This window comes from Montipora capricornis, chromosome 14, assembly GCF_036669925.1.
Source record: "Montipora capricornis isolate CH-2021 chromosome 14, ASM3666992v2, whole genome shotgun sequence".
Taxonomy (NCBI): Eukaryota; Metazoa; Cnidaria; class Anthozoa; order Scleractinia; family Acroporidae; genus Montipora; species Montipora capricornis.
In genome coordinates this window covers 23,549,060-23,572,133 of record NC_090896.1, presented here as the reverse complement: position 1 = coordinate 23,572,133, position 23,074 = coordinate 23,549,060, and the positions used below count along the sequence as shown (strand labels likewise).

The 23,074-nt window shown below is 38.8% G+C and overlaps 2 protein-coding genes and 2 pseudogenes across 2 annotated transcripts; 2 read left to right on the top strand and 2 right to left on the bottom strand.

The window, feature by feature from the left end:
* Positions 1-7,919: 7,919 nt before the first annotated feature.
* On the top strand, positions 7,920-9,001 carry LOC138031725 (uncharacterized; annotated as a pseudogene).
* Positions 9,002-13,068: 4,067 nt separating this feature from the next.
* Positions 13,069-23,074, bottom strand: part of LOC138031724 (uncharacterized) — a 73,846-nt pseudogene continuing 63,840 nt past the window's right edge.
* LOC138032100 (uncharacterized) lies at positions 14,847-16,924 on the top strand. The gene is made up of 2 exons (XM_068879690.1): positions 14,847-15,313; positions 15,487-16,924. The coding sequence occupies exons 1-2, from the start codon at positions 14,847-14,849 to the stop codon at positions 16,922-16,924; spliced, it is 1,905 nt and encodes a 634-aa protein (XP_068735791.1).
* Positions 18,518-22,454, bottom strand: LOC138032099 (uncharacterized). The gene is made up of 4 exons (XM_068879688.1): positions 22,113-22,454; positions 20,912-21,520; positions 20,151-20,411; positions 18,518-19,672 (listed from the first exon to the last, which is right to left on the bottom strand). Exons 1-4 carry the CDS (start codon positions 22,452-22,454, stop codon positions 18,518-18,520), a joined length of 2,367 nt encoding a protein of 788 aa, XP_068735789.1.

Genomic DNA, 23,074 nt, shown 5'->3' with positions numbered 1-23,074 from the left:
CCACGAGTGAAGCATTTTGGGATATTCCCATCTATGCAGAGCACAACGAAGTAAGAGCAAATCGGATAGACACGCGTCTTGTCAGCCACGAGAGGAAAGAAGTTTACACAATTGAAATGAGCTGCCCATGGATTGAGAGTAGAGCCAAGAAAGATGAGGAAAAGACGCTCAAGTATGGTCCCATGATGTGGGAGCTGAAGCAGAGATACAATGGTTACAGGGTTGAACAGTACAACATAATAATTGACGTATTGGGTGGTTATTCTAAACACCTAGAGAAGTCGGTGAGGAAGCTAATAGGAGCGAGAGCGCGGGGTGTACTTGAGCGGATGCAGAAGTCGGTCATGTCAAACACTTTGAACATTGCCAGAACATTTACGATAAATACTTAGTTAGGGCGATAAGGACACTAGACTTTAGGTTTTCTTTTTTGTTCTGAAATCCAGAAACACAAGGGTTGTCGCAAAACCTGTATTTTAATTATTTTCTACGCAGTTTTTATAGTGGATAAGAGTTTGATATGATTCTAAATAGGCTTTTAGTAGGGATAACCAAATTATGATGGCCTCGTGTAGGTTTATAAGATATAATGAGAGTATAAAACTGAATAATTTTCTAAATAGGCTTTTAGTAGAGATAATGATATCATCATATTTTTGTGCAGGTTTTACAGAGTATAGAATTTAGTAATATTCTGAATTGGCTCTCTAAGTAGAGAGATTCATATCATTATGTATATTAGAATTGTACTAGGTACCGTACCTAATTTTTTTACTTCTAATTGTAGCTTCTCAAGTGGTGTAGGTTACGTTATGCGCCCTATACTACTCATAATGTGGACAGCATTCCAAAGTTTTATACTGCGAGATAATAATAGCAATAATAAATGGGTAATCTAACAGAACTGCGAGATTGTGAAACCAGTCTATCCATTCAACTGACTTTCCACACATTAGACACACTGTCCACCTTAAGTAAAGAATATCGCTTTGAATTGTAAATTCCACATATTCTTTGTAAAATTTGAACTACTGAAAGTTTAGTAGAAACGAAACAATAGGTAAAATCCGTTCTCTGGTTGAATCCGTTTTTAGCTAGGTTAAATCCGTGATCCGCATTTTGCCTCAGTTGAATTATGCACTCTACCTAGCTTAAACACCCTCAAAAAGGATTGAAAACACCCATACTGTACGTCTTCAAGCTCTGTGTTAGGCGTCTCAACACATCTTAATTGTTTGGTATCATTTTATCGGTTTCTGTATTCATTCAGTCTCAAGATTACAATATAGAAAGGGAACAAAGAAGTATACTATGCACTTACCGGTACTCAAACTCGCACCCTCCAGATCTGTGGTACTGTGTCACTGGGTCTTCACCACTACACTACAACGACGAACATGCTCATCACTAACACAGTTCTTTTTATTATTTACATTTCTGTAATTGATCAATTGATATTAATGTTTAATAACCAAAACTAATCCTAACCTGACCCTAGTTTTTCACTAGGCTTCATTTAGGCTGCAAAAAGTTTCTTCAATCCATCTGAGTGCGTATTCAACCTAGGTAAAATGAGGATTAAGAATGGTCTCTTCCTGATTACACAGGGCAATTTTTTTTCAGCATAACCGATGCATGTTCTTCCTCCCGAACACGCCCTTAACGTTTTGTTAAATACCTTGGTCCGAACTTCTGGTCTATTAGTGACAGTCAAAAAACAAATTTGGAAAAAAAAATGAGACAAAGACTAGTTTAAATTATTGTTCTGTGAAAAAGATTAGTGCTATTTACTACTGACAGGTTCACGCCAGAATGTCAAACATTGACACCTTGCATTTATTATGTAGAATAATGGTGAGGTGTTTTTAATCGGGTACTCGCCTTAAGCCCTGTTTAAAAGGAGAGAGAGTTAACCTATCACTCAGACATTTTTTCTTTTTTTGAGCAATGTGTTTACAAGACAGATAAATTACTAACAATACTTACAAGGATATTTTTGCGAGGTTTAAAACTATCCGGAGAAAGTAGATCTTAGTAACTACTCTTGGTATCCAAAAAGAAAATTGGGGGTAACCATGCATTTTTGAGAGATAATTAAGCTTCAATTTCAGAAAGAATGCCGAACATTGCTTTGTATTTTAAAGCTTTTTACAAATATTATTCATGAATTAAAAGAATGCCGAACATTGCTTTGTATTTTAAAGCTTTTTCCAAATATTATTCATGAATTATCTATGGCTACCTATGGCAAACCCAGTCAAGGTCTGCGTTTAGTTTGTTTGTTTTATTTTTTCATTTAATTTTTTTTTCCGTGTCAGTAAAAGTCTTGCCTGTCACTCCCCTGGTAAGTGGTGTCTTTATACATAGAGCCGTCTGCGCGTATTTTCTTAGGATCGAGAGGGTAGTGGAACTGCGTAGATTTCTCTGTTGGACATAGTGGAATCATTGACTTAGCCTGCAATGGCATCGAAAGTCATGTAACGCAGATGGCGTTTTAGTGGATCCTTAAACAAAATATACCCTTATGGAGCTCAATAATGGAAAGTCAGTTGGATAAACTAGGCAGGAATCTCAAAAGCGACGAGTACTGGACTTCAACAACAATCTATCGCCCATCGAGACGAAATCAAAGTGAGCTGTATTTACCTGAAGTACATGGTAATTTGACACAATTGAGTTTCTTGTCTTCACGCATGCAATGAAATAGAGCAAATATGTTGTTTGTTTCAATAAATTTTTTGCTGGAAAAGGATTCTGTGGTATTTTCTGCCTTTGTGAATTATAATATCATGTTGTGTATTGAATTTCCGAGCTTAAGGTTGAAATGTGATATGGGAGAAGTTTTTTAGTATTGCTCAGTAAGCAGGAAGGGTTCACAGGCCTGTTGGAAGCGCGCTTGAGTTTCAACAAAATGAGCCCCAAAATCAGTGAAAACTTGTGACGCAGATGAATAATAAAGTAGCTGCTATTTCCAAAATGATGGAATTACCCGATGATAAATAACGTTGTATGCGTCTTGGAGAGTAAATTTTGACTTTGCATAAACAAGAGTTGGGCGATTGTGATCTTTGTTTTGACTTCGCTCATTTCAGTGTCAAACTTTTATAACACTTGACAGAAAAAGAAACTTACAAAAATCCGGTATCTTGCCATCATTTGACACAGATGCTTCACTGTTTGGCGAGTAAACATGCCGTGGTAACTTAATCACGGCGCCCGCTGAATTCTGGCCATGTCACTTTCAATTTTGCAATTTACTTGAACGTAGCAAAAATCTCCCAAAATGTTTGTCCCTAATCGTAACTTTTTATATTCTATATTCACAGTTCAAAATTAATGTTGTTTTCATGTCGTAAATATTTTATTCTCGATCGACCGTCCCAGAAACTTCCTTCTGCTCTTTCTAAAAACTGTGTATCAATAGTTATTTGCTTTTTCATCAATATTTGTTTTGCATAAAGCAAGCTAACAAAATCTGTACCTTGCTGAGTTTGCATTTGTTAGCGTTAATAGTATTTTCGATCAGATGCTTCTGTTTTTTATGAGGGGTTTATTGTTTTGGTCTCCCATCCTAACACTAACCCCACTGAACAGGGTTTAACTCCAGTGAAGTTTAGTATTACAAAGCTGTCAGATGCTCAGAGGGCACACTTGTGGTGAAACGAAGTTGTGAGGGAACTTGAAAATTATCAACAGGTCAGCCCAGAAGCCAATGTTTCTCGCTTCTCTTTTATTTGTTATTCTTCAGAGACTGGAATGCTGTATTTCAATTCCACACAATTCAGTGCCTTCTGACTTTCTGTAGCACATACCACAGGCAACCCGGTGTATGCTTCACGGAAGCATCTCGTTTAGAAAGCGTTAGGTGCATTGACTCTTTTTCTAGGTTTAAAGCAGTTATGAAGAATATTTTAAGGAGAATTAATATAATTTTAATTTAATTATAGCTATTTTAATATTACTATCATTTTCAATTCCTTATTTTTTTTATAAATGTATTTTTTAAAATTAATAAGCTGCAATTAAATTCCGAATACCCCAATGGGAGAATTAGATAAAGTTGCCCCCTGAGCATCCCATACATTTCTCTCAAATCAAATTAGCGACAAAAAGGTCTATTGTAATAGAGGAGTACATCTTTGCCAGAAAAAAACCAGAACGTTCACAACTTCTCACTGACCTACGTGGTAGCGCAACTCGCCAATTCCCAAAGCTTGAGAGCGGAATGCCCCTAGGATCAGTTGCATGGGAGGAATTGCACCGGGCCCAAACCCATTGAACGCTGCCACGCAATTGATTCAAACCTTGGAACCCTCTGAAGAGGCCTCTCGCCGATCTTATGTGCGGAAGTCAAGTAATGATGTATTTATTCGAAACCCATGCTAGTCTTCTATCATTGTGGTAAACACTGAATCGTCTAAAAAGAACAGCGCATGCGCAGGTTACTTTGTATCTGTCAAATTATTTAAAGGAGATTTCATTCCGAGGACAAAGAAAGGAAAAAGAGTTGTCTCAGTATTCACCCTTCAAATGCCTTTAGGTGAAAGACAGTGCCAATGTTTCTTATTACATATCCTTGTTTGATCCCAGGTTGTCCCTCATTCGTCCTTCAATTCAACCATTTGTCAGAAATAATTTTCTTTCTTCATATGACCACTCCCATATGTCATATTCACCTCCGTGAAATTAATATACAGATGTTCGAAGTAATCGAACACGGGTAAACGGCTCAGTATTTCTACTGAATCTCGCTCTGCAAGAGTTAATCACAACATGTTAAAAACTCCCAACAGATGCATTCATGTAGAGTGTTAATTCTGCAAGGCTGCGTTTACAAGGTTTCATTTGTAACCTTATCATTTTCAATGCGGTTACACAACACCGATAGAAATAATTACTGAAACCGTGTCAATTTGAAACCGTTGCAAAATGTGAAGTGTTTTGGAAACAATACGGTTTCATCCGTAGCGAAACTGCCTCGATTTGAATACAGTTAATATCTTGGTGCGTAATTTGCATTGTTCAGTTCGAAAAGTGTAGTGCAGCGCTCGCTCATACAATCACGACTCGAATTTTCTGGCAAAAACAGTTCCATGTAAACAATTCCAACCATGTCAGGTAAACGCTGCCTAAATGTCACTTATAAAAGGACGCTACTCTTCAGCTGTTTTGGTATTGTTTCTTCGTGAGTCTATTCAGCAACATGGCCACATTTAGTTCTCGAATAAAACATCGCAACCAAGGCATGGTTCTTACTGCCCGGAATGGCGATCATGTCGATGGCTATCAGTGGTAAGTGTTCTGGTTAAACCTTAGCCATAGCTAATTAAAGTAACTAGAGAGGTATTAAGAAAGGAAATAACAAATTAAACAAAACGCAACAAAATAGTGCGGACGATTGATTCAAGAAATAAACATCATGATACGCAGACTTATGTCACTGAAAACAAAAAAATGAGCAACAGCTCGGCTGAAATTACTGAGATCTCGCAATTGTACGATTTGCGATGCATTGCAGCGATGTTGTAAGGTAAAGGGCGGAGCGGATGTTTCTGTTTTTGCACGATTCACTTCACGAAACCTGGGCAGCAGCGATCTAAGCTCAATAGAGAGTATTATTTGGTAATATATAAGTGAAAATTACGGACTCTTAAATTTAGCTGTTAATGTACGGCTAAATCAAGGATCATCTGTATTGAAGACGAGAAATGTAGCGTTTAATTTATGGCTAAACCGCACCTTTTTGTATTATACGAAGAAACATTATGGCTAAATTTTTGCAATATCTGTAGAATCCGTTTGTTGCAAATTTTCGCCATTGTCTAAACTTCGGCTTTTTATCCTAATATACCAGTCGAGAATCTAATCTAACAATGGTGCCAAAAGATAATATGCCTGATTCATGGCTCAAAACCTTCCAAAGGAAATTTTATTTGCCGTGGTGTCTAAACGAAAGACAACTCATGAAGTTCAGCAAACGTGACAAAAGGCATAAAGATATATCAGCTACGCCTCTTTCTGGTCTAACACGAATACTCCCATTAACCCTTAGCCATATTGGATTCACTCGGGTTTGTGATAATACTGACATGTGATGTGAGCTGTTTTGGTTGTGGACACAAGAACTCGCAGGAAAAGCATGCGGAAATGTAATTCGAAGAGGACGGATTGAAAGGGATTCTTGCTCATTAAAATATCTGAATGCAGCAACTGTTTTGTAAGTAGGATACCTAAAATGTGTGCAATTCCACAGTTGCTGTCCACTCTATGAAATCGTATATGAACTGTAAAACATTTCATTTCAGGAGGAGGAGGAAGAGCCACCCACATAGTAAACAGCTAAAAAAATTAATAAATCGGCTTGCTTAATTTTGAAATTCATTTGTCTGTTCATTGTTCATCACATCAGTTCTCTATTTACACAATGCATGCTTTATTTTCCGGCACTCAGGTTCATGATATTTAAAATGCTAAAAGCTCACATGAAATCACCCACAAAGGAAATTGATATGTTATTGATTATTTTGTCTGCTGAAAGCGATGATTTGGATGAATCGAAGCGTTTCCAAAGTTGACCTGGAATAGTCTGAGAATGGAGTTTTCAGAACTGTTGGGTTTAATACTTGAGGTTTTTGCTTTCCATTCCTCCCATAACTGGCGAAAGTTTAAACTGTGCTCTAAATTGAAATACTAAAGCAAAATAGCAAAACGTTAACATGATCATGAATTAGCCTGGGTACTCCTCTGGATGTGTCAATCAGCAAGAGATGTTGTTTCATGGGATCTCCCGCAGTGCCCAATTGTTCCGTTCAGGGCTCCTTTCATAGCAAAAGTGGACAAAAGCAAATTCAACCACAAACCAAAGGTGATATTTTATGATGTATAGAGATTGGTAAAGAAGTGTAGAAAACAACGGAATTCGCATTTTAACAATACAGGTCTACTGGGAACATTGTCTCTAAAGTCAAGGAGATCGTTGTCAGTAAGGCCATCCCCTTTTCTTTTCGTTTAGCGTCGATTGCGTTTCGGTTTCTGTCAGTGTTTCGGGGGCCTCCACCAGTCAGGTGGGTGTGCCTCAGGAGGAGGTTTCCTCCCCGTCTTTTTCTCCCCTTTCGGGGTCTGTACTATCTGACTCGGGTGACGATGCTCCGGCCTCTTTGGTGGACGCTAGACCTGTTAGCTCTAAAATTGCAGTCAAAGTTGGACGTAGTGGTTCGGGGGGGTTGCATCCCTCTCTTGTGTCAAGAGAAGAGACTGTCAGTATGGTTGAGAGGTTGAAGGCAGCTCTTCCTTCATCCACGGACGATCTCGTCGTTTCGGGGCAGGCTGGGAGCTCTTCCCAGCCTTCGCATGGTTTTACTGCACCTCTTCCTCCCCGGGTCAGTTCTCGTAGTTCTGGCTCGGGGATGGCCCTCCGTCCGTCCTCTCGCTCCCGGTCTCGTTCCGGGGACGAGAGACCTCCTCTTAGCCCGGATCCTCATAGGTCCCGTCGTCGTGCTCCTTCGCCTAGCCCTGCTAGGCGCCGTTAATTTAGCCGTTGTCTCACCATCATTTAGTTTTTGTTATGGGTTTGTCTCTACTTTTTTGTTATATTATGGCTCTTACTGTAATTTCTGTAAACGTTAATGGGTTGAGAGATGGTGACAAGCGTCTTGGGTTTCTCCAGTGGCTGTCCCATCTCTCTCCTTCGGTAGTTTGTCTACAGGAGACCCACGCAGTCTCTAATGATGATCTTCTTTCTTGGTTTTCTCGGTTTGGTTATTTGTGTGCTGGTTCTTTTGGTACCAATCACTCTCGTGGTGTGGTTGTTTTGTACCGTTCGGTTTTGGAGTGTAAGTCTGTGGTTTGCGAGTTTGATGGTCGTTTTGTTTTGGTTGAGTTTTCTTTTCGTGGTTCTGTTTTTCGGGTTGCTTCAATCTATGCTCCTAACCGTGGCCTCTTTAATTCATGTTCCCCTGTGGGTCAGTGTTGAATTAAATACGTTAAATTTTAAGTTTTTCTGGAGCGGTAAGCGGGACTTCGTCGCTCGTCGTGTTGTGGTTCAGCCTTCTTGTTTGGGTGGTTTTTCTGTTGTAGATTTTCAGTGTAAGGTTATGGCTCTTCATGTTCAGTGGGTTCGTCGTTTTGTTTCTTCTCCGTCTTCTTGGGTCTCTTTCTTGGTTTTTTGTTTTTGTTCTCGGCTTGCCGCTCCTCCGCATCTCGTTTTTTCTGCTCCGCTTTGTTTTTCGCCGGATTCTCTGCCTCATTTTTATCGTTCTCTGTTGACTGCTTGGCGGGCGTGTAAAGGATCTCTTACAGCGTCTTCTTTGGGTATTGGTTCGGGTATTGATTTTTGTCCTGTTTCTTCTTTGACCACGAAATCTGCTTATTTGTTTCTTTTGTCCGAGAATGCTGTCTCTCCTTATTGTGAGGAGAAGTTCTTTCCTTTGTTTGGTTCTCTTTATTGGTCTTCTACTTGGCGTCAGCTTTTCTTTTTTGATTTGGATCGTCCAGTTATTGATTTGTCTTGGAAAATTTCTCACGGGGTCCTTTACACGGCCGAACGGCTCGCTGGTTTTGGTTATGCTCTTTCCACTGCTTGTTTTTGTTCTGCTCCTGTCGAGTCTCTTCAGCATCTGTTTTTTCACTGTCCTCTGGCGGTCAGTGTTTTGTTATGGCTTCAGTCTCTTATGTTCTTGGCTTCTCCTCTTTGTCCTTCTATCTTGGTTCGTCATGCGCGTTTTGGTTTCTCGGCTGATGAGTTGTCTGTGGTTCCGCGGGTTTTTGTTTATATGTTGAATGTCTGCAAGTTTCTCGGGCTCGGAATGATTTTCGTTTTAGGGGTGTTTGTCCTTCGGCTGTTGATGTTATGGAGCGTGTGAAGTCTCGGGTTCGGTTTAATCTTCCGTTGTTTTTCCGTCGTTTCCAGTCTGACCGCCGTCGTCGTTATTTTGTCCGTCAGTGGGGTGGTCGTGGTGTGGTGGCGTCGTTACATAATGATACTCTGGTTGTTCATATTTAGGTACTGGTTTTGTGTTGCGTGTGCATGTCCTGGCCTTTTTTCGGGGGTGAAACCAACGTCTTGGCGTTGGGTAAGTCGGTTGACGGGTGGCCTTTTGTGGGTCGCTTTTCACCCTTGTGCTGGGTCGTGCTTGTTTTGGTTTGTCCGGTTGTTTTGAAGTCTTTTTTGTCGTTTTGTCGAATTGTCATTTAGGAGTGTAAGTCAGGCGAGGCATCTCCTAGATGCAATTCCTCGTTTGTGTGTTTGTCTTTTTGTTATTTGTTGGTAGGGGCGGGGTTCGATTCCCCGGCGAAGTTGGCGTGTTGGTGCACCCCCGTTTGAGGTGAACCATTGTGTGTGACGGATTCGTTGTTATGTCTGGCAGCCATTGCACTCACCCTACCGGGGGGCCAGCCATTCGCCTTAAACATAAAAAACTACGGCTGAGTGGCAGTTAAGAACGCCTTTATTTTGCCCCTTTTTTTTTTGTGACTAGCACAAATAAAGGAAAAAGTAATGTAAAACTGTAGTACAACAAAAAAATATATTGATCCAAATAAGTAAAAAAATTTCTTTTAACGTTAGCAAATATATTGACCCAAATAAGTAAAGAAATTTCTTTTAACGTTAGCAATGTGGCTTTCTTATTGCATGAAAACTGAGTACTAGAACTTATAAAACCACACAACTTTAAAAAGAAGTTTTAGGCTAAAATCACAAAGGTGAAACATAACTTTCAGCCTCAGCCAGAAAATTAGATGCTCTTCTAGAAAAGGCATGTAGTTACCGGGGGATAATTTTAAATTATACGTAGTTTGCTTTTTGTCGTTAACTGCTTTACAACCGTTTGTAGTAGCACCGTGATTCTGAATTAATGGTGTCGATACCCAGGAGGGGGAGGGAGGGGGGGAGGGGAGCTAGATAGGTTTGCAAGTAAATCTCGGGTCCTAATAATTGACTTTTTCTAGTTCTAGTTGCAGTAATGGCTGTGATTTTTTCATCGAGTTGTCTTGCCAACTCCTAAATGGCGGCAGAAAATTACGTTAAAATTAATAACTGATAAAAGAGCACCTTTACTTTAGTAACCCTGCAAAGTTTCGGCACATCAGGTGTAATAACAGCTGAGAAAATTGAAACATTACAAATGTGCAGATGTTTGGATGCTTAGGGGTGTATGGCCAATTTCCCTAGTAATACAGACATCTGTAAATTTTTCATTTTTCAACTTTTCAGCTGATATAACACCTAACACGCTAATACTTTTCAGGGTTACTAAAGTTGCTCTTTCTATTTCTGGTATCCATTTTTCATTCACTCTAATTTTAACTCGTTCAAATCCTTTGCCACCATTTTGGAGAAGGGTCTATTCGTACCTGTAACTTTCGTCCCTCGTCCCTTTCATAAGTTTTGCTTACGAAAACACAGACATACTGCATGCTACAATCTGAGACTTTTTTATAGCTGAATTGTCACCAAACAAGTAATAAAGTACGTGTTTACAGATTCAATCGTTACGTTAATTGACCGTAAATGAACGCGAAAAACCCTTCATGCAGCGTACCCTGTCCGTACACACTGCAGTACTGTGTGTTGACATTCTTTGCTGGCTAAGACGATGTAGATAAGTTGGGGGATAGAGAGCAGCATAACTTTGTCGTAAAAGAATTTCCTTCAAACGCACAGCAGGTGCAAAGAAACTCTCTTCTGCCTCTTCTGAAGAAATTGAGTAGAGAGGCAATGAGACCGTCCTTAAATTTAAGTATTTGATGCAAATTCAACTTCTGATATGTTTAGGGCCTCCTAGCCACTATTTTAACACATAAATCATAAAATGATAAATACTAATCAACTGTTTATTTTCAAGGATACTACGATCTTCGATCGACATGATCTCTGACACTATCTGACAATCAACAGGATAGACACGATGTTAACGATCTTGTCGATCTATCGTAGATCATTAATGATACGATGAAAACGAGTGTGTCATTGACAACCAGCGGGATGTTTTTCAAAAGATTGTGACAACTAGCTCGTTGTATGATTAAATCGATAGAACCAGGACATTTATTTCAATGTGCACGTCATTTTTGACGTGCTCATTGTCCTCAATGTTAACGATAACGTGCACATCATTTTTGATGTGCTCGATGTTTTTGACGTGCTCGTTATACTCGTTTTCGAGAGGCGTCCTCAGAAGTCAGCAATGATCCTTACATATTACAAAAAGAATTTAACAACCACTTTTGTGGCTGTGTCACAGATGAACTTTATTTTACCACTATTTCGGAAAAGACCATTTAGAACTTCTGGGCTGATCTGTGCAACATCATGATCACCTTTATTGATGGTTGTTAGGAAGCTTTTACAGCATCATTGAAGCAAGTGAATGTAGTAAGCTTGTTATCTGCCATTTGCATTGTTAAGGTACACATTAGTTTGGTGTTCTTTGTTGTTTTCAGTAAGGTGTTGTGGCAATTTGCACAGTTGTAGCAGTGCCCCTTTTCAGGAGGTTCTTCTATAGTATGATTACAAATGAAACAGGAATCCTTCTTGGAGACTATATCTGACACCAATGCATATGCCCGTGCAGATGTTGTCTTGAGTATCTTTGGCGTCAATGTTAACATGATGTATTTGTTCAATGGTTTCCACAGCTGTGTTCTCATTTGAAGTGAGATATTTTTCATCACCAAAAATGCGTACAGTGAGATTCTTCAAATGGTAACTATCTTCTGCATTTAATATGTCTTTCAACTCTTCCCATACTATGAGTTTTACTGAGTTAGTTTCATCAACTATGATCAGGCTTGCTTTGTACAACTTTCTTTCATTACGTATAATTTGCTGTTTGTTTTGTGATTTTGTTATTACTTTGACTTTAACATCTACAGTTTTATAGATGTTGGCATTTAAACATTCAGTGATGGAAAGGAGTTTAGATCCAAGAGACTCATACTCAAAAGGAGCTGTGGCTGGTGTTATCTTTTGCTGCTTTTGTAGTTTCGATTTGTTCATCATCTGCACCAGAGAAACTCTTGTTAAGAGATCTTTTGATGCCTTTGATCTTGATTGGTGACTTCATCTCGAATGCTTGTTGGATGTTAACCCTCTGCTTTAACCAGTTTCGTATCTGTTGTTTGGAGTTGGCAATTAAAGTAGCTCGTTCCCGATTTCTTTGCAGTTTTAGCACTAGTGACGTTGTGAATATAGCCTTCAACTTCATCTGAAAAATGGATATGAGAAAAAATTGATATTTCAAAGATGAAAAGGAAAAAAAAACTATTTTACCTGTGCTTGAAGGATTATCAATGGATGGTCTGAAAAAAAAACCGTCAAATAACTTTATTTCTATGATCTAATGTACATTAACTATGATGAGTGTGCTATGTGCCACTGTGTCTGAAATAAGAATCAAACAAAATCCTAATTGAGCCATAAGTTACAAAGAATCAGTTATGTACTTAAAACCCAAGATAGTCTACATAATATAGTATCTTGCAAATAATATAATCATAGAATATCAAACAAGTGTAGTGGTATTAGTAGTGATACCCATGAATTGCTTTGTTTAATAAAATAATCATGAGCGAGCTTAGAGTGACCTTTCTCTGGGGTTGTATTGCAAATCTCTATTTTTTACACCTGTTTTACCTCTAATTTCAATTAAAATTTGTCAAAGGTTTATCATGATGTGAATGGGGCATATTTGTGTCAATAGCAGTTTAATAAAGCACAGACAGCTTTGTGGTGTGAAAAGTAAGTTTCTAGAACTTGAAAAGTTGCTTGTGATTCTGGTAAGTAAGTGTTTATATGATCAATAAAGGTGTTACTATTTGTGGTACTACAAGAAACAAGTTGCCAATAACTATTGTCTCTTATGAGTAAGTTGCTAAGTGATGAACACTGAGCTTTGTTGAAGTAATTGACGTTAAAGTCACCAATAAATAAGTTAACTTGAGTTTGTAGTGATTCTAGGGTATGCTTCAGGACAGTACATAATAATTATTGTTCTACTGATACTGCAGGTGACCTATAGCTTCCTACAATGGTTATATGAGTGACCATAAATCGAAGAATTGTTATTTTCACACCATTTCTGTTAGAACAATATGGGTATCCTGGGTAGTAGTCGAGATGACTACAAAGGATCGCATATTAGATGGATTTCTCGGTTGAGCATCATTTCTGAATAAACTGTACTGGCCATCATTTGTTAAACTATATAAGTTATCATCAAGATGCGAAAATCTAGTTTCTGAAAAAATGTAAACATCAGTAGTTGAATAGTTTATATCTGAACATGCATCTTTCATGTGCTTATGTAAGGATCGTGTTGAGAAAACAAATTGTGATAGTATTGTTTGGTACTTCATATATAGATTTTATTGAAAGTGGTAGCTGTCCTTCAGTTCTCAATCGATGCATCTCTGTTTGAACATCGCTACTGACAGCTATTTTATCTTCACATAAGTCTGTGATATGACCATCTATTATTGTCACTCGGCTTAATCCCACATAATGTAAGTGGGGAATTGCTCTTCTAGTCTCAATGTTAACTACTAATCTAGATTCAGTGTCCTCTCGTGATCTATGTATAGTTTTAGCAGCAGCAGGTCTCAGTGGAAACTGTTTTCTTATGACCTGAACAGATATTGTTCTACCAACAGCAAGCTGTGTTGTGATTGGTGTAATTGGTGTCCATGTTGGTTGGATAGCATTTGTATACAATTGCCTATTGTCATGTCTTGTTTTTTAACCAACATCAGGATGATCAAACTGCACCCATACAAAACCAGAAGGTTTGTCACTTTGCTGTATTTGTATCAATTTTATTACATTACCAGCACCATTAGTCATACCATCACCAGTTCTGGTATTAAGAGATATTTCTGTCAGTAGTGGTGTAGGATACTTCACGTCCCTTTTGACGGTTGGAAAGGGAGGGTTCTGATTGGTCGATTCCAATTTGGGCGGGAAATTCAAATTTGGTTGCGCGGGACACGTACGTTAGGGGGACATTCAAATCATGACGTCACAGACACGTGACACTCTACGGACCCTCAGGAAACAGGTTGGGGTGTTTTGCGTAACCATGCTGGATACAAAGATAACGGTCGGGAAATTCAAAATTCAAACAATGACGTCCCATGGGTCGAGATAGGGATGATGTCACAAAGTCCCAAGCCCCTCACGACCAGAAGAAATAAACAAGACAGGATCGTTTTTTTTCCGAATCAAACGGTTTAATAACTAGAATCATCAAGGTACTATTTGTAGAACAAGAAGGAAATAAAATACGCGTAACAAATAGTTACCATATATACAAGACATGGAGTAGAGTCTCCTTAAAGTCACCCCAGTTCCGTAGGGTCCCTACTCAGTTCAAACACAAAAGTTGGTGCCCCGCACACGCACCCCGCAACTTGTCAGATTAAAATTCGAGGAGCTCCCCGAAGGACATCTCCTCGAAACAGGATGTGTCTGCAAAGAACTCAGCTGCCACACAAGATCCAACACGGTCTTCACGTTCAAACTGCGCAGCCGCACGAGCCAGATCCAAATCCGGTCCTGGACGAACCACGACTTCCCGAATAGCGTTTTGGATGCGCTGTGCATGCTCCAAGGCCGCTTGACGCTGTTCATGGTCTACCTCCGCTCTAGTCTCCTTCGCAGCCGCTCGGGCCGGAGTCACGCAACGCTCCCCTTCCCCACGCGGCTGCTTCAAACCGGCATACATTCCTTTCTCGGAATAAACCAATCAATGTGTGGCTTTCATTTTCTTGCGAATGTTCGCGCCTTAAATTTCAACCAATCACCTGGCTCCTTTTATTTGACCAGATGATGCAGTTCTTTCGGTAACATAATGGTGGATCTCGAAGAAGCGTTCAATCGTGTAGCGTCAAAATTTGGCATACAGGCTTTAAATTCGCATCAGCAACTAGCAATATCGAAGTTAATTGAAAGGAAAAAGGATATTTTCGTTAATTTGCCTACTGGCTCCGGAAAATCTCTGATTTTTCAAGCTTTGCCGTTAGTCATCGACCACGTATCAAGTCAGCCAGGCCACATTTGTGTTGTTGTGTCGCCTTTGCTCACTCTAGTGGATGATCAAGTGGAGTATTTGAGAGGCAAGGGAGTTACAGCGGCGAGCAGTAGCTCTTGCACTGAAGAGGAGGCGACTGTGATAGAAAAGGGAAAGATTTCTGTTGTCTTTGGCTCCCCAGAAGCTTGGATCCAAAACGAACGGTGGAGATCAATGCTTGGAAATTCTGTGTATTCCAAAAAATTATGTGCTTTGGCCATCGACGAAGCCCACGTAATAAGGCAGTGGTAAGTGGAGTCTGTATATATATAAGCTCAAAGTGTCTGCTTAATTCTTAGCACTTTACTATGCCTTATAAAATTTTAATATTGCTTTGCAACGCAAATTGATGGAATACCATCCTTTTCATTGTTTTTGTTGCAGTTAAAATTTTTGATGGTTATTGGTTTTTCTTTTACAGGGGGACATCCCAAAGCAATAAGATGGCTGCGTTTCGTCATTGCTATGGAAAGCTGTATGAGTTGCGGTCCCTTGCTCCAAATACACCAATGGTTGCATTAACTGCAACAGCAACAAAGCTCACTGAAGACACCATCAAAAAAGTTCTCCTAATGCAGGATCCATTGGACATTAAAGAAAGTCCAAACAAGGTAAATCTTACCTATTCAGTTATAAAGATGAACAAAGATTGTGACCTCGAATTATTCTTTGAGTGGCTTGTAGAAGACATCAGGAAATTAAAAGATAAGTGTGACAGGACCATAATCTACTGTCAGACCATAAAACAGTGTGGGATTATCTATGGAATGCTAAGAGGACTATTACGGAAAGACTCGTTCATTGAGAAGACAAGCACTGGTGAAAAATTGCCCTTAGTAGAGATGTTGCATTCATGCACCCCTGCCACAAACAAGAAAAACATTTTGAGCTCCTTCCAACATGAGGATGGGATCATAAGGGTCTTAGTTGCAACTATAGCATTTGGCATGGGAGTCAATTGCAAAGCTGTTCACAGGATCATCCATTATGGGCCATCAAAGAATATTGAAGCCTTTGTTCAAGAAACTGGAAGAGCTGGGCGTGATGGCCATCAGAGTAACTCATTTTTGTTGTATCATGGCATGCTTTTGAATCATGTGGAGGGAGACATCAAGTTGTTTATTAAATCAACTGATTGTCGAAGAAAAGCAATTCTGGAACACTTCAACAATGATAATGAGAGGCCTCTATTGAAACATCTCTGCTGTGATAATTGCGCCAATAACTGTGACTGTGGTTTGCCAGAATGCAAAACTTCACTTCAATATCCTGTGTCTGTAGATGCAAAGAGTAGCAGCAGTTCAAGCAGGAAAAGAGATATTCAACCACTACAGAGGGAACATGTAAAAAAATGCCTGATAAAGTATCACAAGTCACTTTTAGTTGATTTTGTAGGCATGACTGCAAATACAAATCTCAAGACATTGACCAACATTCAATTCATGCTAGGATTCGGAGATCTTCAAATTTCACAGGTTCTTCATAACCTGGAGCACATATTTGAAATGTCTGATGTTTACAGAACAGTGGAAATCTGGCATAAAAGGCATGCACAAGAGATTATTCGGGTAATTGGTGAAACTTTTCATGACACAAATGTCAACAGCAATGATGCTAATGCTGTTGATGATGATGACGATGATGACAATAATGTTGTTTTTAGTGAGGATCTACTTGACGAATGGAGTGATATTTTACTTGATGATGAACTATTTGAAATGGTCATGGACAACATTTCACTTTCCCAGATGGATACAAGTTCTTTCCTTGCCAATCAACCCAATGATTCATGTGATGTAGATATTGTTGATGATGACAATGATTTGCTTACAGCTTTGGCAGGAACATATGGTGTGTAATTATTTACTATTAATAGGCAATTAATATTAAGTGGACATTTAATTGACCCTAATCGGGATTAGTAAATTACTGGATTATTCCACTATCCTAAACTTCCCCACCCCTCCCCCGAAATAAAAGGTTTTTACAACATTGTAGAATATTGTTTGTTTGTTTTTTTTTTGGTAAGAAATTCTAGTAGAGGATTTTACTGAGTAGTATTGTCATAATTTATAGATGATAACAATTATGTGGCCTTGTGTTTTGGCCAATCCAATTATGTCAATGGTCTTCACCTTAGTTGAAGTTAAGCAAGCACCTGACTAGAAAATCATATTTTCACCTACACACAGACAGTTGTGGATTTCCATTGCTTGCCTAAAGCCTATGAAACTGATCAGAGGCCGTAGTGATAAAACAACCTTAACCTATTAACAATCACCATTAATATTTAAATTTAGGATCTGCATGAAATGAGATCCTTTTTATTTTGCAATTTTATGAAATGTTAGTAATCATGTGTTTTTCATTCTAATATTTTTTAAAATAAAATCTCTATCTTATTAGTCTTCTTTGCAGCCGCTTGGGCTGGTGTGACGCAATGCTCCTCATCCCCACAGCTTGAATGGCAACAAAGGAGACTAATATCTTGTCGAATATTATTAATAATGATCAACAAAAACAAAAGACAGTGTTCATTCAGTAAACAATCAAACAGGTCAAAATAAATAACTGAAGGGTTATTCAATGGCTGTCACTGAGCTAAATCTATCTCTTTCTTTAAACACATTTACAAGCTATAATAAGTGTAGGGGTTAGTATCTGTGTACTCCATATCTTTTGTGGTTCAAGTTTACAGTATGTCTACTTAATGAGTAGAAATGTGTTATCAAGTTTAACCCTTCCAGCCCCGTGGGGTTCCCCATTGACGAGTAAAATCGTCTGGCGTTAGACAGAGTAAAATTTATAAGTGGCAATATTGGGAGTTAAAGGGTTAAACAAGAGGCACAGCTAAGTGTTTTAGACTTGATAAAACACAAACTGCAAGATGTCTGATTTTGATTACTTCAGTAAGAAGATGAGCGCTAAAAACTTTGCCATGTTTTATCAGATTTAAAGACACTCAAGAAGCAACATCCTTTGCAATGCTAGCAAGTCTTTGAACCATGGATTAATATACCTAGACTTTCACTTAACAAAACAAGGACTGTGATTGGTTGATTTTTGGTCATGTGTCCCTGATCAAATACAAATATATCCTGACCAGGATGTAATTCTGCAGTTGTTGCCCTGTCAGTTTTTTGTTTCTTTCTTTTGCTGTGACTGTTGAAGGGAAAGCCTAAATCAATAACAAAGCAGTTAATGTATGGTCCCTTGGAAACTAGTTAGTTTTGTTTTCCCTCAAGTCCTGGTGTTTCCGAAGACAAAGGACTCGAGGGAAAACAAAACTAACTGTTTCCGCCATACATTGTGTATTATTACTGATCCACAGCTGCTATATTCGAAGAAAGGATTGGGGTTTTGAAAGAAAGATTCGTCAATGAAATGATTCATCTAGCACGTGAGCCCAATTGGATATTCCTTTTGTGCTTGTTGATCCATTTATACAGACTTCATAGGTCCAGGTCTTCAAGTCTGTCCCTCTTAAAGTCATTGAACGTTTGGTAGTGCCGCCCATCAGTTTCGGTGAAAACATCCAAGTCAACAGCCCTGTTAACAAGTTCTACTATGTCTTTATCAGGTGAACCTTCTGGATGCTTGCCTGAGTGGGTTTGTCTGTTTAAACTGCCATCAAGTTTGTCTAAAATGGTGCGTGTTGCATTCTCTGCTTTGCACACTCGCGAAATTGCAGACTCTGTCAAATTAGGCCCCAAATTTCTTATCCCTTGCTTAACAAAATTGTTACTGTGTTCCATGTCTTCATCAAGGGGGATATTTCCCCCTTGCACACTGTGATTGTTCACAAATCGGTTCCAAATAAACCGCTCCCTGTCCCTCTTTGACAACAAAGCATGAACTAAGAAGAACTGGTATAAAATCTCAAGTGCATATTTGGTGCTATGTGATTCATCAGCTCTACACAAGAGAAGAAAGTATTTATACTGCCGCATGACTCGTGCACCGTCACCTTCCTTTATGGCATCAAGGAAATTGAAAAATAACATGGCATCAGTCATAAGTGCACAGTTATAATTGTAGACATCATCACCGTTGCGTTGTTTGTCTAAGGGTGGTGAAGGCATAGCAGTGGTAAGCTCAACAGGAGGTTCATCAGCAACAAATGGTGGATCATGAGAAAGTTCATGTGTATTCCTCCTCTTTTTATATTTGTATTTCTTGTTACATCCAGGAAATCTACATGGAAACTTGTTATCATCTGTAAGCTCTTGCTGTTGCAACAACTGCTGTTTTTCTTCAGCAGTAAGGATGCGGTCCACCAAATTACTACCGTCTTGAAAAATAAAACCATCCACCACCTTGCCAGCAAGCTCATGCAGCAATTCGAGTTTCTTTGATTTCTGGAGGTTTTCGATATTGGGAGGGAGAACAAACTTGGATGGTTTCCCTGTTTTGTTCTCAATTCCCAACACATTCATGGCAGCAGCAATAACCCTGGACTTCAACACTGTTGATAAGAAATCCCTGTCTGCTCTGTATGCTGACTTGACATCACTGCAAACATTTCTCCTGTTTATCACTGTTCGGTCCGCGAACATGGTACACTGGTCAACAGCTGAAGAGCCACTATAGAATCTTGAGTAGATCAACTAAAAAATAAAAACCAAAATAACCTACATGTAAATAAATAATCAAATAAATAATAATATATATAATAATATAATATATAATATATAATATAATATATATAATATATAATATAAAATAAATATAATATAATATATATAATAATAATACTAATCAATAATCAATCAATAATCAAGCACCACAGATATCGAATAAAAGATTTAGGTAAGATGAACAAAACATGGCTTTGTCATTAGTTGTTGGGGAATTATCTTCTTCTGAGAGTTCAGCAGAAGTTATCTGTATATTTGCTTCTTCATTTACAAATAGCTCTGAGTTTCAAAAGTTCACATTTACGGTATATATTCTCTGATCAATTTGATAAGAAAATGAGAATTGAAGCATATCTGGTGATGTGCATACCAGATCATAATAATTGGCCCTCCATCATGTTTTAAATGGACTTGACTGTAATTCAAGTACACCAATATGGACACTTACACTTAGCAATTTCAATGAGGCATGCCAATCCCCGAGTTGCAAGTGAATCCCATCCAAGCGATCCTGTGGTGTTAGTCCATTTGCCACTGAAGCTCTTACATTGACAGCTCTTTCTACGGTCAACTGGTCACCTGAAAAGAGCTGTCCATCCACTCCAATGGCTGCATCACTAGACTTGGGGAGATAGGTGTGGAACATTTGCAAAATTGCCAGCATGTCGTCGTTAATATTCTCATCCTTGAATATAAGTCCAAGGGGAACCTGTTGGGAGAAACAAACGTCATTTGGAAATACAATATTTTAGAGATAAAAGATAACAGTGTACACTTTCTTAGAAACTGTATTTTAAAAGTGAATTCTTAATAAAAAACATTTCAACAGACATTAAGCATTCACTTTGAACTGAGAGGCATGAATTACAAACAACAGGTTTATATGTTCCAGGCAGGCAAATGGGTTAATTTATGCAATAAGATCCTTTCAGTGATACTATTAGTATTATTTTATGGAAGTTTATAGTATTTCAAAAGTAATGACCCCAAAATAGACCAATTACGATATATTAAAATTCAGCCTAAAACAATAGACCTCAGCACAAGGCTCTGGGGAATAAAGCCCACAAACTCTGTAGTTATTCCCCAGAGCCTTGTACTGAGGTCTATTGTTTTAGGCTGAATTTTAATATATCGAAATTGGTCTATTCCCCATGTTTACTTTACTCCAAAGAATCAACATTAACATTTTAATGATACATTGCATACCTTTTTGGACTTCTGAGACATCTCCCTTGTGTACCTATGTGGTATGTGGAATATGCAAGCATCCTGCAGTGGCTTCAAGACTTCAAAGTATGAGACTAAAATTCTTGATGTCAAAATTATGTAGTCCAAACGTTGATTCTGCTGATCGTACAAATTGGGAAGAAACCTGGTGTTTGGGATATTTACAATATCCTCAGGATCAGTTTTTCTGACATCAAGGGAGTTGCCAGAAACTCGGTTTTCCACCATTTGGTGGTTGACCCAGTGGTAGTCTTGATTCTGGTTATCCTTAGTCATATTCCTCCTCTTTAACTGAAAGTCAAGGTTGTCAAAGGATATGACGAATCCAGGATGAAAAGACTTCCTCAATTCATACTCCTCCCGTGTGGCAGCCAACAATTCAGGTGAAGTGATTACAGCCATTCCAAGGTTTTCCTTAATTGTTGAAATCCTCTCCTTTACTTTCATTAATTTGGTATTTTCTTCTGAAATCTGGTCTCTAGCAGTGATTAGATCTGCATCATGATCCTTCCCCAGTTCATCAAGCTTACTAAGTATGCTTGAGTTGGAATTAGTAAGTTTGAGCTTGTTGAACCTGGAAATAGTAGCCTATTAAAGAAGAATATCAAGTACATGTAAGTGTGGAAATAAGATCTTTCTGCGCTTGCCACCTAGATTACATGTAGCTGTGGCTATTTGCAGGTAGGTCAAAATGCTGCCCAATAATGTTTGAACTTGTTAAGTTCAATTAAGGCAATCAATTCTGCCAACAACAATATTATTAATAATCGCCTAAGCACACTTTGAGTGTTTGTTACCACAACCATTCACTGTACACAAGGGGCAAGACCAAATTAATGTTTTAAAAATAACTTCTGTGTTCTGTGCTGACAAACATTGTAAGAAAATATCTAACAATATTGGAAAACAGAGATATTAATAGTTCATGTTGTTTTCCAATTTTATCCTTATGGTTTCGTTTGTTTTCAGTTTAAATGTCTCGTGATGAATTTAAACCAAAAAAACACTATGAACCAAGGATAAAATTAAAACAAAAAATTTGACATAATTTTACGCTGAAGACCATGTATTTACATTTTCTAAAAATATATTATCTTCCCCTTCAATTCCTTCCGATTCCACTGACCCACTTCGATTCTGCCCGATAAACACAGTATAGACGTTATAGAATCAAAATTACCTCAGCAGCTTTGCTCTTCAACAAAATCCCCATCACAGCTGCAGTTGCGTTCATTTCACGATTTCTTTGTTTCAAGAGTATGGATCCTGCAAGTGCAACACTTCCAAACCAAGTGCCTTTACGGTTTGTTCGGCTGGCAGTGTTCAACAGGAACGCGTAAAATATTGGCGCTCTTTCTTGCCATTCTTCGCACAACTTTTGAAGATCAAAATTCTGCAAATCTTCCTTGCTTGTTTTTCTAAGCAATGACGGCCTGCTCTTGCCGCATAACCCTGAAACTTCCTTTGACACAGCTTTCATTACACTGGAAACGACATAAATTCGCACTGTTGGGCAATTCATGACAGCCTTAGCGATTTGGGAAGGGACTCCGTGAGCTAATGCCTTACCAAGAGTCTGGTAGGAGCCAAGCAGGGTTTTGTTCAAGTTTTTACTCGAATAATGTACCTGTAACATCACACTGGTGCTATCAGAGCATCCAGATTTTGACAAATGGAAGTCCTTCGCCACGTTGCCGCGAAGATCGCCATGAACATCACCCTGACTGTCAGAAACAGCATCATTCTTGGTTTGAATGGGTGAAATTCCGGTAAAGAGTAATGCTTGTCTGCTTGATGGAACAGGAGTCGACTGAGCTAGCGGTGGACGTGTAGTATAAGAAGTACAAGCGGCAGGATCGGGATAAACATGTGAAGTTTCCGTAGAGAACCGAAGACTTTTTGCAGCACTCACTCGAACATCTCCATTGTTGATCGTCTCCGGATCGTTTCTGTTTTCATCGCGTGCAAGTCTTTTTTCCCTCAGCTGCTCTCTATTTCTAAAGACAGTCAGTAGTTCCTGTTTGATTTCTCGCAGTTTTTTCGCTGCTCTTTCGTATTTAGTCAACTGCTGAAAACACTGTCGGCAAACAAACAAACTACTGTCCTCGCGGTATTTCTTCACGTCAAATTCCAGCGACGATC